Source organism: Accipiter gentilis, chromosome 8, assembly GCF_929443795.1.
Source record: "Accipiter gentilis chromosome 8, bAccGen1.1, whole genome shotgun sequence".
NCBI lineage: Eukaryota > Metazoa > Chordata > Aves > Accipitriformes > Accipitridae > Astur > Astur gentilis.
In genome coordinates this window covers 28073499-28092595 of record NC_064887.1, presented here as the reverse complement: position 1 = coordinate 28092595, position 19097 = coordinate 28073499, and the positions used below count along the sequence as shown (strand labels likewise).

The 19097-nt window shown below is 40.9% G+C and overlaps 2 protein-coding genes across 2 annotated transcripts in view; both read left to right on the top strand.

Moving 5' to 3' along the window:
* LOC126041596 (uncharacterized oxidoreductase ZK1290.5-like) overlaps positions 1 to 11179 on the top strand; it is a gene marked incomplete at its 5' end in the record, with an annotated part of 53646 nt that extends 42467 nt beyond the window's left edge. Inside the window, 5 exon segments of the mRNA XM_049807518.1 lie at positions 1882 to 2064; positions 2603 to 2662; positions 4700 to 4801; positions 10223 to 10264; positions 10882 to 11179. Of these exon segments, the coding sequence (XP_049663475.1) occupies positions 1882 to 2064; positions 2603 to 2662; positions 4700 to 4795 (339 nt within the window).
* A 3281-nt stretch (positions 11180 to 14460) lies between these two features.
* On the top strand, positions 14461 to 17599 carry S1PR1 (sphingosine-1-phosphate receptor 1). Its single transcript, XM_049807770.1, has 2 exons — positions 14461 to 14725; positions 15967 to 17599. The coding sequence occupies exon 2, from the start codon at positions 16099 to 16101 to the stop codon at positions 17236 to 17238; it is 1140 nt and encodes a 379-aa protein (XP_049663727.1). The 5' UTR covers positions 14461 to 14725; positions 15967 to 16098; the 3' UTR covers positions 17239 to 17599.
* Positions 17600 to 19097: the final 1498 nt, after the last annotated feature.

Sequence of the window (19097 nt, the reverse complement as noted above, 5' to 3'; positions counted from 1 at the left end):
CAATATATTTAAGAAGAAAAATACTTGCTGCTACCAACACACAACTGCATGTGCCAAAATTCAGTTCACAAAATTTGGGAGTCTCTTGATGCAGTGAAAGGCACAAAGTATAATCTTCCCAGGTGGGCAGTAGTTGTTGCTGTATGTTCTGCTTGTGGAGCAGGCAGGTGACATCTCAGCATGCTCTTCTTGCTTTAAGTATTTCTGGTGTACCTGGAACTGTGCTGCCTAGAAATCTTATTAGACCAGCAGGTAAATTCTGCTTGCAGTTATATTAGTAGTAAATGCTGAATAAGTCACCTGATGCCATAGGAGTACTGCAGATTTTTCAGCATTTGATCCTAAATACCTCACTCTCTAATATTTTCTAGGCTATGTTATTTGTTATACTTAGCATAAAGAACGTCTACTAAAATTGCTTATTACTATTGTAATAATTGAGTAATACACCTTGCTTGCTCTTTCTCCCCCCCCCCCCCCCCCCATAGTTTTGCACAAAAACAATGTGAATATTTTCTAGTCAGCTCAGCTGCCAACACATGAATAACTGTATGACCTAAACACTGGTCTTACACATACAGACATGAAATACAAAGGCTACTCAAAGGTCAAGAAACATCAAAGGTTGAAGACATGGATGTCTGCTGCTTGAACCGTGTTCCCGAGTCCACCTAGTAATTTAGATCATAGCAGCTTTAGGCTGACTCAGCCCAGCCTTCGAGGGGCACAGTTTTTTCTTAGCACTTATTGAACGACTGCCAGCTTATTGTTCGCGACTATTGTTGTCTGAAAAGACAACATGTACTAAAGATGAGAAACAGGAAATGTTCATTTGTCCTCTCTGTGGCAGAAGAAACTTTCCAGATTCCATGTGTTGAGGTAATTGTTCAGAAGAGTATTTTTCTTCAAAATGCGCAACACTTAGATCACTGGAACAATGGTGACGGCCAGTCACAAAAATATATCACATAATTATGTATTTTATAAAAGAAAACACTACCTATTTTCATCTGAATGCAGAGGAAGGTATGCTTCTTACAACGCATAAACTGTGAAATACTTTATTTAAATGACATATTCAGGAATATTACAGAGGTTCTCTTTTGGCTTTTGCTACATGCCAGAATACATGGCTCTTCTGAGATCCTTACTTTCCAGTAACTTCTGTTTCCTTTTGCTTCCAACAACTATGTCTTTGTAGCTTGTTACTTTTCCTCTCTTAACTGGTTCTTGGCAATCTATGATCTTCCTTCCTACAAAGGGTCTCCTTCACACTTCGTTCTGCAGCATGATTGCTTCCCTGCATAAGCTGTTGGTGACACCACACACAGAATACAGGATTTTCCATGTACAATCCATGCCAATAGGCTTTGCTTCTGAGGTCAGGTCCTCATCCTAAGCAAATTGTTCTGGTTGGTCTCTTGTAAACCCAGTCCCTGCGCAGCCTTCTTCCCTTGTCTGTGCAACTCAAAGATCATTAGTAAAGAAACAGGAAAGGGAGTAGATTTGTGACAGAGAAGGTAGTCTCAAATCACCAATAAAAATGACCTGATGCTGACTTCCACTCTGCATTTTCATATATTTCTGCAAGTCCAACTGCAGGTAGGGCAGACAACTGCTCCATGCACCCTACTTCTTGGGGAAACATAAAATACATAGTAAACTGTTGTGCCAATTAATGGCAAAATGCTTGTGGATTAATATCTTTCACATGTCTTGTAAAACTGGTAACTTACATCTGTCTCCCAGAAGCAGTGTTTTTGCTCATCTTGTATTTTTAAAACAAGAGAAAAAGTATTTTCATTTATCAGTTATGTTTTCTAGTATATGTACTCTCAAGGTTTTTACTAAAAATTAAAAGTTTATTTCTATTTATCTAAGGTTGAATACTACCCTTTCCAAAGACCTTAGGAACTGGTCAGTTATTGTAGGAGCGGAGATATTGTTTTTGAAGGCTACTGTCCTTTAGCCAAAGGTGAAGTACTTACTCATCCTAGTATCATTCAGCTGGCAAAGAAATATGGCAGAACCCCAGCACAGATTTGCATACACTGGAATATAAAGGTAATGGAGGGTGGTAATAAAAACATGTCTCCTCTCTCAGGGAAAAAAAAAAAAAATGCAGATAGTTTGGGGTTTGTGCATCAAACCAGAATTTATACAGAACAAATTTTTGCCTTCAGTATGTTGATACCGTGTGAACTGTGTACTAGAAATTTGGAATGTAGTATGCAAAGCACAGTAGTATTTTAAATATGCAAATAATCTGATTGTAGAAAATAAAAAGCACCACCAATAAAAGAGATGTTTTCAAACTAAATGTTACAAGCAGTATGGTGCATCTTTCCATTTCTGTCACTCAACACAAAGTACTAAGCAGTGAAATAGTGTCTTGAGTTGACATAAACAACATAATCTGTGTTGGAATTTAATGCAATGTATATAACTGCAATTGAAAGCAGCATATAGAAATGTCAGTGTCCTCTGAAAAATGAAATTAAAACCTCAGAAGACATAAGGAGTGTCTTGAAATGTTTTGGAGAGAGATCATTTTCTTTGAAACTGTGTAAATGTCAATGACGAGAAGCATTATGTTTTTCAGAATGGGATTGTCACTATTCCAAAGTCCACAAAAGCAGAAAGGATAGAGGAAAACTGCAAGGTAAGATTTGGTTATGCATTCAAGTCTGATGAACATTCACATTACTGTTTTTAACTCTTGGTTTGCCTTCCCATTTTCCTATACCAATTTTATATTGGGGCAACTCAGTTAAACCTGCAAATTAGAGTACCATAAAATTACTACAATATATAGTAGAAAACCATAATTTACAAATGTCAGAAATCACCTGGAGAGCTAATCACTGTGTATAAAAAAGGGATCTATAGAAAGACCTTTCATAGTTGATTTTTATTATTAATATTTTTATTTATTATTTGGCTGATTGCAGAGCATCCTAATCTGGTTATGGTTAGGTCCTTCTTGTGATAGGCATACAGGTCAAACGCAAGGAGTTTGTATGCTATGGATAATACTGTATGAAAGCTGTAAAACTCCCTTGGGGATATCCCAGATAGAGACCTTCTACGGAAATCACAGTCCTGCCAGAGCTGACTCTTCCCCTACCTTTTTCATTCTACTCGACTTGCAGAGAAGGTCCCAGCATGAAAGGGGATGAACAAGGAAAAGTAGGAAATGAATGAGGATTGGCAGCATGATTCCCCTCACCCTTTTTTAATTTCCTTGTCATACCTAATATTTTTAATTCATTACTACTTTTTTCTCTTCATGCTTTCTTTGGGGGAGGGGAAACCACAACAACCTTATTGTTACTTCCAAAATATTGTAGGGTTATGAAGTGTTTGGCAAATCAGGAAGAAAGTTTGCACGTGCTAGTTAAATCTCTGTGTGTGTGCGCTGTATTGTGAACCAGATCAGAGAACAAAACCAGGTTAAAAATCCTTCCTTATTATTTTTATTTTATTGTCCCTAATGATATTTTAAATCTAGCTTAATTCTGGTTTTTTAGGGAGTTCATTCTATGGCCCCACAAATACATTTTGCACAACTGAGGGAATGCATTGCAGCAAAACTTAAAACACTTAGGCTGGAGAGGAGGAGGGGAGAACTGGCACAGTTACTGAGTGTTGTTTATCACATCTCCCTTGTTTTTTCTTTCCCCTGTGCCAGTGTGTTGGCCTGAGTCTCTACTACCTCTAGTCAAGTTGGTGAAAGCATGGGTCTCACTAAGCCCTCAGTATCTAATATAATATATAGTACTTCTAGTTCTGTGACTGGTCCCTGGCTTAGGTTTAAAAAGCTTGAGAACTGAGGTTTGACTACAAGGGTCATTCCAGCAGACAGCGATTGCTGGATAATGCAGGATGGGAGGAGCTCATTTGGCACAAGTTCAGGCTCCACAGGATCTTTTTATTGAGTATGGAGGAGCTCTGACGAAGACAACAGACCAACTTAAAGCAACTTCAGTTCTGAAGTGATGATGTCTGAATAAGACACCTGCTAAGAAAACACTGACGCCATCATTCATGTTGCAGGTCTCGCAACAGGAGAAGTCGGTGGCTGTAAGAACCTATGCATGAAGACAGGTGGTTGCTTTCAAGTTCAAGTTAGTATTGAGGCACTATAGCACTGGATCTTTTTCTGTATTAGCTGATGCATGAGTGTTTTGTCTAAGTACACATGGAAAAGATATAGCCTTTGGTTTGCTAGCTTTATGAATGTCCTGATACGTTCTAGTAATTCTCTTTGGCTAAAGTTCTGAGGAAAAGAACTCTTAACACTCAACATTGGGATGTAAGTGAAATACTGAGCTCAGGTTTCCAGAGGGATTGCAGTCAGGGTATTCATATATCTCTGGCAGTGACCATATAGAGTGCTGTTAAAAACAGCTTTGATGCTACCATTTTCTTGGACCCTTGCCTGAGGCCAGGGTGGTACAAAACCATCTTAACAAAGTCTACAAAAAAAAATTAGTCATAAAAGGAGCAAAGGACCCAGTGGAGCCTATCATCTTAATGGAATTATTTGTCTATGACAAAATATAAGAAGAATTTCCAGAAGGAAAAACACAGAAAAAGTTCTGCCTCACATTTAAATGCATCTTGGTCAGTTTAAATAACAGAAACACTCCTGATTCTGTCTGTGTTCATAATGTTAACTATATATGCATTCCCATAGGTGTTTGATTTTACAATAGCAGAAGACGATGTTGGAGTTCTGAATGGAATGCATGATGGGAGACATGTTTCCTGGGACCCAGGTCTTATCATGTGAATGAAGGTTTGAGCTCTTTCCTTTGTCAGTGATCAGTGAGTCACACCATGTAATTTAAAATCAGGGAAGGTTACAATAAGAATATAGTCATAAGATTAGTGGCTGCTATTAATCGTAACTGATTTGAAATCCTTAATATCGATAACAGACAAAAGGTGTTTTTGAGGGTAGCACTTTTGTACAGACATCTTACATTTCCATCTCAAATCCTGATCCATAGTTCATTGAAGCCCATGGAAAGCCTCTTGTTTATGCCATTGACCCTGGATCAGGCCATTTAATCAAAGAGCATGAGGAGATCTCCCTTCTTTAAAAATGTAAGAAGAAATGATACCTACTAGTGTACAACACAGGTGTTAAGGATGAAATAATTTTTCAAGTACTTTGTTAGTGGGATACAATGTACAAAGAAGAAAAAGCTGGGTGAAAAAAAGTTAATATTATTATTACAGTATTTATACTGTACAATATACTGCAAATCCCCATCAAAAATACAATCTCCCTGTAATAAGTAGTATCTGAGCATCACCAAAAAAAAGTATTATGCATATTATTGCATAATAATAGCATTGACCCGGAGAGTTCTGTGCATGTTATTTACTAGCCTGTAGATATAACAAAGTAGAAATGTCTCCAGAGAAGTCCATGTACAAATAAACTATCTGCATGGCTAAGAGTTGAGCAGCAAGTTCTAAGAGCCAAAGAGGTATCTTTGTTATTACTGATCTTTATCTCTTACTGGAAATTCTGGTGAGTTTTGTGTAGCTTTTAGTGAGAATTAGTTTAGCTTTCATTTTGGATTTGTCCAGGAAATCTCATTAAGAGACCATACTGTTCCTCAGATTTCCTTATGAAATATATATGTATATGGAGAGATAGATATAGATATATGTAGTTTACAGATCTGTTTTGAGAAATATGTCTGCAGAGTCTTTTATCGGCTGGGTATTCAACTTCTAGTCACATTGGTTTGATATTTTAGGAGTTCCTGTGTCTAGAAAGGTATGGAAAATCTGACTATGATTTATATTGTGTGTGGACTTCCTGAGGCAGTTTTCCCAGTGCTGTTCTGCTTTACTCATATTGTGAAACAGAGCTCCTTAGTTTTTTATCAAGAAGTGATTTACAGCGATCATATATTCTAGCCTGCATTGTTTATCCTCAAAGTAGAGCTTCTATACAGCTTGGCTAAAATACAGGCAAACTTACCTTTTTGATAACAGCTCCTCAAAATAATTGGCTGTTTTTTCCTGGTAAACATTTCAGCTAAAATTTGTCTAGATTTGCCTCTGGAATAATTAATGTGTTATTATTTAAAATACAAGATATTGTATGAAATGCTGCGCTCACTACCTGTACAATGTACTGTTCCAAGAAAGAGACACAATCTCCACAGTAAGGTTATTTTCTAGAGTTTCAAGTGTGGCCTGCAGTTTGGGGTGCTTCAGTATCCAGGAATGCCACTTTAGGTGTCTAAGAACAGCTACATACCTGGCTTCACTGTTGTGATGAGGGGTTCAATAGTTCCAAAAAGTAAGGCTTATTTATAAAATCAAGGTAACTTTTAGGCTTTTTTTTTTTTAGCTTTTGCAGAAAATGGTGGCAATGACTAAGTGAAAATTGGAAAGATTGCACAGAAATAAGCCTTTCTACCAGTGGTCATCAGCTAATACTGCTTTTGAAAAGTCACTTTATAGAGCAATACCTTAGAAATATGAAAAAAACCTGTTACTGTACTGTTGAGGGACTCCTTGCTACACAGCATTTCTGAATTCATAAAATGAGGACTAGAAGCGAATCATGTGCCTAGTATTCACTCAGTGTTGCTTTTTGGCAGTGAAGACTTCCTCGAAACTACAAGAGAAGTTGGAGTTTTACCTCTAGTTCTCCCTAAAGAAACAGACATCACATCAATGTACTGTTTCCAACACAAATGATGTATACAAAGTGAACCAAATCTTTACATATGCTAGCAAACTCTAGTTTCAGTATTATCAGAACAGTATCAGTTAGGACTAGCTACATAGCTAGAAGTCCCGTGTTGGTTAGAACAGCTGTTTTTTCTGCACTTATTTCTGACTGATTACCTCCCTGTTCCGAGCTAAACAGAACTAAACCAGATTTTCTTGCTAATCCCCCACATAGATGACTTTAGCCTACAGTGAGGATGGCTTCCTAATTCATTGATATATTTCATTGTTTCCTCTGTCAAAGAGATTATACGGTGTTTTTTGTGTCTGCTTTTGCTAGGAAGTCAAGCCACCATTTTCTCTGATCTAGATCATGGTATGTAAGCAGTACAATGAGTAATGAAAGGAATAATCAGATAGAAATAGTATTACTAAAAAAGTATTCTTCTTAAGGAGCATTTGTGGCAAGTTACAGTTTTAATCCAATACTGACCTAACTACCTTCAGACTTAGTAATTGTTGTTTCAGGACTTTCTCTGGGGTTTGGGGTGGGTTTGGCTTTTTTTGTGACCTTTTCTAGCAATTCCTTTGCTACCAGGTAGTGGCTGTAGAACTAAAGAGTTTAATTTAACTATGTACAAAGTCAAGTGTAATTTCAGGCAGTATAGCTTTTTAAGCGCCAGAACTCAGCTGACCCATCCTGTGGTCTAGCATGCAGTGTTGCACATTGTCCCATCACTAATAGCCATTGCTTTCGGCTAGAAGCTGTAATTGCCCCCAAGAGACTGGAACCCTGTTATCTCCTGTGAGCTTGGGATATGTCACTGGAGTCTCTTCCTTTGAATATGGTGTTCACAAGTTTTATACTACGTTAGTTAACTTAGAATCATTGAGCAAATCCTTTTTTGCTTTTGATCAGGTTGCAGAAGGAAAGGCAGACTCAGTAGATTCATATTTTATGCTCTTCTCTGCAACTCAATTGACATTACAGATGTGGTAGATAGTTTTCTTTTTAAGCAAAGGCGCTGAAGAATAAGTCGCATCACCTCATCTAAATGAACATTTCTGAAGTACTGACAACTTTGATCATAGTATAAAGAAATAAGACAACTAATAAGAAATTAGAAAGTGAACAGTAGTGAGATTTAGGGGTAGCAGTAAGGAGTGATGTTCTGTAATAAGAGCAGAACTTTGAAGACCAAAAGGATATAAAAGTGCTGAACATAAATCAGGAAGTTTAACTCCTTTTTTTATTTCTTCTTTGGTCAGTTAGCCTGCAGCTGCTCATTTTTTTTAAGAATTTTTTTTTTTAAAAACTCAAAATTCATCCCTCAATGAATTCTTGGAATTATATGCATATTCTTCCCCAGGGCTGAAATTCTTCCCCTTGTCCATGTTTCTGTAAGACAAGCTTTCTCTAGAGAGAAAACTTTTTCACCTTTCTACAGGGACCATTTTTAAGATACAGCAATGCATCCATTTTATCAGTGTAACCCATCATCTTGCCAATAGGAACAGGGTATACATCTGAAAATTGAAGGCACTTTTTCTCCCATATTATGTAGGTCATCTATGGTAGTGCCTGATTTGGCACTCCTTTCTAGTTGAGATAAACCATTATTTAAAATAAGATACAATTTATCAGTGTTATCTAGCTAAGTGCAATCAGCTGCCTTTGCAGAAGCACTGTGACTCTTAATTGAAGGGAGCTCTCTTGAAACAAGAAAAGTTAAAAAATAAACTGAAAGTCAGTGGAAAGGGTGAGGCCATTTTCTATGCAGCTAAATAGCTTCCTGTCTGAGTGGCTCCCTCTCTACTTTTTCTTGCCTATTTCTGAATTTAATCTTTTATGTTACTGGAGATGAAGGCACCTGAGAATGCTTCATTGAAAAATAATGGGAATAGTTTTGTAAAGTGCATACTTGAGAAAATTGTGTTTTTTTAATCAGGCTGCAGAAGTGTTTCTACCACACCTGACCTGCAACATAACTTTCAAGACATCATTCTTCTGACTAGCACGTGTAATAAACTGTAATACTAGGAAGTTCACAAACCCATTAAGCCCAGCAGACTGTAATATTCACCCTTTTTGCACTGTGGTTAACACCAGCTGATTTTCTTTTAAAATAGCAATGCTGAACTGTTCTGACAGGAAAGCTGACGTTAACCCCATGTTTTTGAAAATGGGGACAAAGATGGAGTGGCTCTTGCTGACACTAATTCAATCCAAGCAGTTAACTCTTTCTATGTTGCCACACCCCTTCCAAAGCTTTGAAGCTCATCTCTGACTATGGTGCATTGGGTAAAAACAACAGATACGCCAACCTTCTGGCAATCTTTCATGTTGCTGTGCTGGGAGTCGTTCTCTGTACTAAATCTTTTGGCACATTTTGCAGCCTCCATTAAGATGTCTGCACTTTTGAAAGAAAATGTTGAGTATTTACACTGCCTTGTAGTGAGCCTATGTTATATTTATGATATAAATGATGCAGCCTTACTATTTGTCTTTATGAATGGCTGCTTATCCATCTGCAACATCACATAGGACTAACTGCCAGGACATTACAGAATAGTAATGACTTCTAAGGGATCAGAGCTTGAGTACTATCTCCAAAACTGGCCACTACTCATTGGGGGGGGGGAGGGGGGAGGAGAACACAAGGCTTGAAATTAATTTAAATCAATGACACTGATGCTACTTCCCAGTGATACAACATGTATCACTGTGTAAACCATTGTAGGCATGACCAACATTATGGGATGTGCTTCTTTAAGCAGCTTTGCACAGATCCATTTTACCAATCTCAATCACTGTGCCCAAGAGGAATATTTAATAGTGGCTTTGCTAGCCGGTGCCCTTTGAGAACCATTCTGTAGCTGAACTACTAATAGGAGATTCAGGAGTATGTTAGCAGCATTATCATCCTATTAATGATTGTTCTATTTTTTTTTCTCCAGCAAAATAGATTTCCAGGACTTTCTAGATGATGCTTCAAAATTCCAGTATAATGAACTAGTGCAGAGTTCATAACTTGGCTGTGAAATTTGGAGGGGGCGGGGAGTGTACCATTAGTTTCACAATTTTCTGGTAACAAGGAGAGCAGAGATTGTTGGGTTGTTTTGTTCTGGTTTGGGTTTTTTTTCTATGAATTCATTTTTTCCTAATGGTTCTTCATGACCTGGATTAATCCCATTGAATATCCATAAGTGTAATGTTGCCAAGGTGAATTTACAGTAAATCACTTACTTTGGGTGCAGTATAAAGGTGGTGGAAGATTAATCTGAAGCATAGCTGTCAAGGTTATACATATACTTTGGTATAAATTCACTTTCCTGATGTTGAAATATATATATTTGGTGGAGTCTTTATATTCATTAAATGGCAAGCAGCTATTTTATATCACATGGTTTGTGAGATTTTTTGCATTATTATCATGAATGCCTTATAAACCAGATAGAAATGCCTTTGATTGACCTGAAAAATTATCACAGGTGGCTTTGTTGGGTTTTTTTCCAGGAAATGGTTATTTTACTACTTCCCACCCTCCCCATGTTACTGGTAAGTAATATCTGTAATCTGCCAAATAATTGCGGATTTTCCATCTAAGACTTCTGTTTCTTCAGAATAGCATGTTAAGCTCAGTTATGTCCATTAATGTCTTTACGTTTTCTTCTAGGGTAAACTAGAGTAGGACTTTAGTTGACTGATGTGTATCACTGGAATAAAAAATTAACCTTCAAAAAGTTTTCTAATGCTGTGTTATACAGTTTCGTTACTGTAGAACTTCTGCTATATTCTAATATATATGAGAAAACCATGTATCACGATTAGATATATTAAAGCATGTTATGGTTTTGGGTGCAGTGATACCCAGTAAACCTATTGCATGTCACTTTCACAACTACTTCAATTCTTTCCACTTGGACTTAAGCTTCTCCTATTGTTATATTCAGTTTAGTGATCTAAAAAAAGCACAAATTCTCACAAAAATGAATATAGCAACCTTTTTACAATAGCCTTTTAAAACAAAAATGGCCATTTAATATTAATTCATTATCAAGAACTTAAAATAAAAACAGACCACCTGAATTATAGAATGCTAATACTAAACAAATATGTGTGCTTTAGTCTTTGCAGTGTTCTCATCAGTTTGAGTTTTTTTTCCTCCAACCCAGGTTTTTGATTTTAATCTGAGGGAAGAAGATATGGAATTGTTGAACGCTATGAATACACACAGAAAATTAATTCATCTAACCTATCCACTGTGGAAAGGATAACTTAAAACCAGATTGTTCTATACATCTAGTGATGCAACTGAAACATTCATTAATTTTAAACAGAACAATAAATCTAAATTGTTTTCTTTGGTACTCAGAGTATTTAATAAATATCAATCAAAAAAATCGGTATCAATGGCTTTATGTATACTGTTATGTTAACAAATTAATAAAATAATTCATTTACTCTTTTCTTTGATGATTTTGTACAGATATAGAAACGCTTACTTCCAGCATTTTCTCTGCTTTCTTGCAACTTTCTGGCATATTCTCCCAGTATGGGTTGAGCTATCTCACAATATTATCATTAAGTTTCTTTTGCCTGCATGTACTTCATTTAAGGTGTCATTTTAACCCATTTGAACACATTTTGGGGGGAGGGTGTCCCCCATTACAGATTTTGAAAAGTATTTGTTACTTCAAGGCACATATAAGAGCATGCAACAATGCATGTAAACCTTGAAAAATTATTCAAAATATGGAATATTTGTTCTGGGGTTGCAGTAGAAATCTGAATTTTACTTTTTACACTGTTTTTTACATTTCATGTAGTCATGAGAATTTGGGGGAGCAAACCTGTTCTGTTGGTACTGTTTCAAGGATCTCCTGTCTTGACCTAGCACATCCGGGAGGAATGGCTCTAGTTTGTGGCCTAAATTCTGTCAGAATGAATAAAAGTACTTTTCACTTATATAGATGAAGATTTTTGAAGGTGCAGAAAAGTAATGTGTTGGAGAAAAATCCTTTGCTAATCTGTCTTGCAGGGATTTTTTGTATCTTTTCAAGATGGATAATGTTCAGACATTGCTCTGATGCAATCATGAGTTGTCCAGCAGTGCCAGCACTCGGAGAGTAGGGTCTTCTGGTGGTGTCAGAGTCCACTGATCCATTAGTATCCAGGCTTTGGGAGTACCCCAGCTTGCAACTTCTTTTCTGACAAGATCAAAGCATTTTCCTGCAAGGAAATTGCCCTGTGACTAGCCAGCTTTCTGAAATTCCCACTGCACTTAAGTTCTGATAGGAGGTTCCACAAGAACTTCAGTTGTCACAGGCAGTCAATTTTTTTTTCTGTTGCCATGCCCGAAAACGTGAGTTTCTGCTCATTCTAAAAACTCAAGTATCTAAGAGCATATACATATCCAAGATCCCTGTGAACAAAAGTGTCTGCCGCTTTATGCTTGTGGACATGTTGCGGAAACTTCGGGGGTTTTTAACCGGTTTACCCAAGTCAAGTTTGTCATGTATCAGTTTGGTGTCCTGATGTGCGCAGCCCTCCTGCTGGCATTCGACAGAGACCTGCATTCTGCTTATTTCTGAAATGGTGTGTGAATAACATCGTGTTGTCCTGTCTCCATATTCTGACTGTAGGCAATTCCAGAGTCGATTTTTCAAAGGAGCTATATATACCTTGGATTTCTGTAGTGTATTTCATAGAAGTACAAGCTTCCTTAACGCTGGACCTGGCAGTTGGGGAGGTACTGAGAAAAGAGTTTTTGTTCTGTTGGTGGGGATAGAGTGTAACACTGATGTAAATCACCTCATCAAGACACCAGCATACTTTTGGTAGAGTTGGCTGGGCCAACCTGACTTTACCTCTGTGTTTCAGCCCTTGTAAGCGGGCTACAACCTGTGCAGTTGAGCCACATTAACCTATCATCTCTGAGGTTTTGGACAGCCTTCAGTGCAAATCCAGCTGATCTGGCTTTATTTGCTCGAGAAGAATGAAGCTATATTTCAGTTTCCTCTCTGTTGAGATGTCAAGAGGGCTATAAATGTGTGTGGTCCTCTAATTTTAATGATGCTTTTTGGGATACAAATTCCCAAGTATTTGTAGTGGAACTGAAATTGCCCAGGTATTTTACACGGCCTTGGACAAATAATTTGTTGGATGTCACATCTCTGAGTTGGAGCCCTCTCAGTTGGTTAACCAATAACCTAAACATGAAAGCCTGTACATCTGACTGCTGAAACCCTGAGTCATTCTATCCTTTAATTAAAGCATGTTCCTTTAATATGTTCCTCTTGCTTAAAATTATGTGAGAATTGTTTCCTAGAGGAAAATGCCTAATGAATGCACTTTTATTTAGGTTTTTTTCTGTGTATTAGCTAAATAAGGGGGAAAGCTTGAAATATCTAGGGTATGTCAGGCAGTTGTAGGGGATGCATATGTCAACCTCAAGCGTGATTTATCTTGCATGCCTTTTCTGACAGTTGTAATTTAACGGCTGTATTTTCCTCCAGGCTCTCAGGAGGCTAAACATCTTTTCAAGTTTCTAGCTTTGTGGTGGAAGAGTAAATGTCTGTTTGCCAGTGTAATTCATCTGAGTCATTCTGGGAGAGGCGTGGAACAATTCAAGCATGACTATTATAAGAGGGACTCTCTTCCTGAGGGTAGAGTTACTCTTGCTGTCTTTCAGAGGAAAGTTCCCTATAACAACTGCTACTGCTAATTGACTGGTGCGATGCCATGAACTGAAAGACCTCATATATTGAGCTCTGGTCTATTGTGATATTCTTTTGCATTTCAATTTGTCATGGAGTTAAAGAGAACAGAGCAAGGAAGGAAGAGGAAAAATTACCACTAGAGTAAGCATTTCACACACACTGAGGTGGTTTTTCTTTAAAAGTTTGAAGAGAGAAGGAATTATAAAACCTAAACTCCCTTCTTTCTCAGTCTCCCTGTAATAGTACTGTTATTGTAAGTAGTCGTCATTGCCAGTTTTGTTTTAAAAAATGAATTCAAAACTTTTTTCATATTGTCAAACGCACAGGTTATCTTACAGCCTCCGCTGAAGATTTAAAGACTTTTTGGCGTTGTGGAAGCACCGGGGCAGGGTCGTGTTTGACAAGGGCCCGACTTGGGTCCCCCATCCGCCACGGGCTGGTGCTGACTTCTGCCTCCGCCCCCCCCCCCCCCCCCCCGTGCGGGCTGGCGCCCAGCCTTGCCCCACGGGGCTGGTGCCTGCTCTGGGGCAGCCGCGGGTGCGGGTGACACCCTGCACGATTGCTTCCCGCCGCCGCCGGGCCTGCCCTGCCGGGACGGCAGCACGCCCCTGCACGGCCCCACCTTGGTACAGAGGGAAGAGCCTCTTCCCCCGAGTTCCTTAAACATTACTTGTCACGTCCCCTGACAGCAAGGACTGCGGCGGCACTACTTGTGCCTGCTCGGAGGGGGAAGACAGACGGGGGGCGGGGGGGGAAGGTGCCCAGCAGCCCCCCCCCCCCCTCCCCGCCCCGAGGCGCGGGGGCCGCGCTCGGGGCCAGCGGCGTGCCGGCCGCGGGAGGAGGCGGCGGCGCCCAGGGCAGGGACCCGCGCCGGGGCGTCCCCCTCCCCGCCTCCCGCGGCCGGGCAGGGCGAAGCGGGTCCCGCGGGGGAGCTCGCCGCCTCACGCCTTCCTGGCCCCTCTCTCTTCCCCAGGCCCGCGGGGTCCGTAAAAGCCCCCGCACGGCAGCGCCCGCGGCCGCTCCCTTGCCGGCGGAGGGCCGGGGCGGGGCGGGGCGGCGGGGATGCCCCGGCCGGCGGCGGGGCGCTGCCAGCTCTCCCCTGTGCAGGTCCTTCGACCCGAGCCGCCCCGTGGCCGCAAGCAGGGAGGAGTTAGAAGGGAATAATCGGAAACGGGGTGGAGAGCAGCAGCTGCAGAAACATCAAAACCACCAAGCCCCCGGCCCGGCCGCTGGAGTCGCTCCGCGGGCACGCAAGATGCGCAGGGCCGGCGGGGGCTCCGCGCCGCGCTTGAGCGAGGTAAGGCTGGGGGAGCCGCGGCCGCGCACCGCCCCGCACCGCGCCGCAGCCCGCCGGGGCCGACCCGGCCGGAGCCCGGGGCCGCCGCGAAGTGCCAGCGCAGCGGGTCGCCTCTCGGCGCGTCCCCCCGGAGCTCCCGAAGGAGAAGAGGCGAGGCGAGGGGGCTGTACCCGGCCCCGCCGGGCCCGGCTTGGGGCTGCGTCCGGCGGAGGCGGTGCGGGACGGGAGCGGTGCGCGGTAGCGACCGAAGCGGAGCAGGAGCGGGCCGGGAGCCGTGCGGGACCGGAGCTCGGGAGCAGCGCGGCGAGCCGAGCCCACGGGCCTCGCACCTCCTGCTTTGCTCCGCTTAGGCTGTACTTTAACGACTCTGCCTGTTCTTTCCCGGTGTGATCTCATGTCTTTACTTTAAATGCCCATTGGGAAATGTTTATATGTAAAGAGGGGTTTCCTCTGCATCTGTATTCTTTAGTCACGCCCGTTTCAAAAGCTTGCAATGCTAATTATTCAAATGCGAGGTATTTTTTTGCCATCCTTTGTTTCAGACCCACGGAATGGGCTTGCTGTCTAGCTTATCTACGTAGTTTTCTTGAGTTTCTAAACTTTTTACTGCTCCGGGTTTTGTAAAGCATGTTCTTTCTTTTATTTAGCAAAGGCACCCCCTTCCTGTTTACAGCTTTGAGGTGATCTCTTGCTTATATATACATCAGTGAATTCACCACTCTTCGAGATGGCCTCAGTAAACTGCGTAACGGCCCCCTTCCAAAGCTTATTCAGACTTTATTGATGGAGGAGAATACAGGTCTTCTGCCAAGTAATTTCTGTGCAGGCTTTCACGCATTTGCAGTTAAATCAAATCAAGCCCTTTCCCTTTCTAAATCTTTGCCATTATATTACAAGGTGCGTTTCCTATTGAAGAAAAGAGATACACTAGAACTTTTTGCTGGCGAGCTTTGAGATCTTTCGCCTTGGAAGAAGTCCAGTAACGCAGCCCTTGCTGACTCCAATTTACCTGTTCAGCTCTGCACGACAGAACTTTTTTTGTCTTATTAGCTTTACTGATTGAATATGCCTAACCATCTTTTAAATGTGTTTTGGCAGCTGAACGAAACCGATTCCCGTGTGAATACACGGGTGACTCTTGACATACGATTAAACTAGCAGACTATTATAAACTGTTTATCATTTGTTACATTGTTTGCTTGCCTTCTTTTAACTGTGGGCTTTACGCCTCTTGTTCTCAGGGCTGCGGTTTCTGAGGCTGTACAGCAGCGCCAGGCAGGCTGCGGAGCCAAGGAGCTGCGGGACAGCCACCGGGTTTGCGCTCAGCGTCACCGTCCGGTGGCCGCTGGGGAGGCGGCACCCCGCCGGGCACCATGAGCTCCGGCACCACCGCCCCGCTGAAGGTCGTCGGCAACCTCGCCAGCACCGATGTCAACTATGTCATCAAAGAGCATTATAATTACACAGGAAAGCTAAATGAGAACACGGACAGTGGAATAAAAGTGACGTCGGTGGTTTTTATCATCATTTGCTGCTTTATAATCTTAGAAAACATTTTTGTCTTGCTCACCATCTGGAAAACCAAGAAGTTTCACAGACCCATGTACTATTTCATTGGGAACTTGGCTCTTTCAGACTTGCTGGCTGGTGTGGCTTACACTGCCAACCTCCTGCTATCTGGACACAAAACCTATAGCCTCACCCCCTCCCAGTGGTTTGTAAGAGAAGGCAGCATGTTTGTTGCCTTGTCAGCTTCTGTGTTCAGCCTGTTGGCCATTGCCATTGAGAGATACATCACCATGTTGAAGATGAAACTCCACAATGGCAGCAACAGCTTCCGCTCCTTCTTGCTGATCAGTGCTTGCTGGGTTATCTCTGTGATACTTGGGGGACTCCCAATCATGGGCTGGAACTGCATCAGCCTCTTGTCCAACTGCTCCACCGTGCTGCCTCTCTACCACAAGCACTATATTCTCTTTTGCACCACTGTTTTCACTGGCCTTTTGCTATCTATTGTCGTCCTCTATTGTAGGATCTACTCCATGGTGAGGACTAGGAGCCGCAGGCTGACATTTCGGAAAAATATTACCAAAGCTACTAGGAGCTCAGAAAAGTCACTAGCGTTGCTCAAGACAGTGATCATAGTCCTGAGTGCCTTCATCGCCTGCTGGGCTCCCTTGTTCATCCTGCTTTTACTGGATGTGGGGTGTAAAGTGAAGACCTGCCCAATCCTCTATAAAGCAGAATATTTCTTAGTACTGGCCGTGCTCAATTCAGCCACGAACCCTATCATCTACACCTTGACAAACAAAGAGATGCGGAGGGCTTTCATCAAGATTCTGTGCTGCTGCAAATGTCCCCCAGCAGATTCTGGGACCAAATTCAAGAGGCCGATCATTGGAGGGATGGAGTTCAGCCGGAGTAAGTCTGACAACTCCTCCCACCCACAGAAGGAAGAAGGCGACCGTCCTGAAACCATCATGTCTTCGGGCAATGTTACCTCATCTTCTTAGGAGTAACCATGGGGGTGTATTTCAGAGCTTTCCTCTGAAATCAGGGAGCTGAGACGCCTCCTGCTCACGGCAGTAGCGCTGGGCTAAGTGAGCAAGTAGCATTAGTTCTAATGAGGCAAACGGTGCACTTGTGAGGCTGGAGTTCAAGAAATGGGACAGACTGTTCTGGCTCGAAAATCTTTTTCCCTGGAACATGTTTTGTCTTTGCACTGAGGCAGCTCAGGATTGTCAGGCGCATTCATATCCTGAAATCTCCTTAGTAACTCTGAAAGACTGATGCCTTGGTGAAATGATGCCTGGTGTGTGTGAGAGAAAGAGAGAGGGGGAGGAGGGAGAATGAAGCTTTTTTTTTTTTTTTTTTTTTTCCCATGTGAGAAGAATGTGAAGTTATTTCTCCTTTACTTGCAGCAAACCACTGACACAAAGATCTTTCTGTACTGAATTTAGTGGTGGCTCTTGTATAGTTGGTCAGAAGTGTTCATTTAGCATGTAACAAGGAAAGATATCACACAAATATAACTTACACCATGTACAACCATAATTTGGCATCACTTTCCGGAGTTTTAAGTCATAAGGTTTTATTTGCAGAGTCCAAAGCTGTTGGGGTTTTATTTAGCAAGATCGTAGTTGTGAATTTTTGCTGTCAGTCCATATTACATTTGAAGACCATGAGCCAGACTCTGCAGTAACTTTCACCTGTACAATTCTATTGACTGCATCAGATTTTATGGAGTAGCTCAGAGCAGCATTTAGCCCCATATGTTGATTGCCTTGTTATTCTGTAGCATTAAATAAACTGCATTATCATGACAAATGCAAAGTAGAACTAAAGGTCATTTCTCTTTAAGATGACTGAAAGTAAATCTAATAGTATAAGATACTATTGACAACAGCAGGATTTTTGCCTAAGTAGTAAGAGTTAAACACTGAAGGGGCATGTCAGTGTCAGGTTCATAGTCTTTCCAAAGGTAAAGATCAGTTGGAAAATCTGAAAAGAGTACCTTGAGTTTCAGAAAAATAAAAGGAAAGTTGAAGTGAAATGACTATAGACAAATGCACTTCCATAACAAAATGCAATACATTTTGGCACATTTTATTAATGTTTATAATTTCAGCAAAGATGTCTGTATTTTATCAGTTCATGGAGAAAGTACCTGTCATTAAATTGAATGTATTTGTTTTACAGCATCATTTTTACTCCTCTGTTTTTCTAACCTGTGCTAATGGGGTTGAATGTGTACAATGTAAATAAGTTAATAAGATGCAGGAGTCTTCATGTGCCTAGAGTATTACTATAACAAAAGTGGTATATCTGGGATAGCTGAGAGCAATTGATTGATTTACAGTTATTGGCAATTCCTAGAAGTGGTATTTTGTAAAGAAAATTTATTGCCTTTGTAGTAAAATTTCCAGTGCAATTAAACTGTTTTGTTTTGGTTTTTTTCTGGTTTAAAAAATAGTATTTAAAATGTTTCTGACTTTTATTGTTCAATTTGCACATAGCTTTATTGACTTCTAAACATTAATAAACTGATTTTTTTTTTAAAGATTCTGTTATCAAATTACTAGTAGTTTTGCAGTATTGTGGGGGTTTCATGCCAGGTGTGGTTTCTTGTTGACAGAAGCCAGCGAAAGAATTCCTTGATTTCAGTACATTCTGGGATTAAGCCAATTCTGTGGGGACATAAGATGCATAATGCCACTTACAGGATCATGTAAAATACAAAATGAATGCTAGAATATAATTTTTCATCAGCACATGCTGTATCAATGCAATGCCATTAAAAGAATCTCTACAGTAGCAATTCTTCTCCAACAGCTAATGAAGTACAGAGGAAAAGACAGATGCCTGCCAGTTT

What these genes read in the sequence shown, in the direction of transcription:
- S1PR1 (XM_049807770.1), top strand. Translation starts at nt 16,099, where the DNA reads ATGAGCTCCGGCACCACCGCCCCGCTGAAGGTCGTCGGCAACCTCGCC.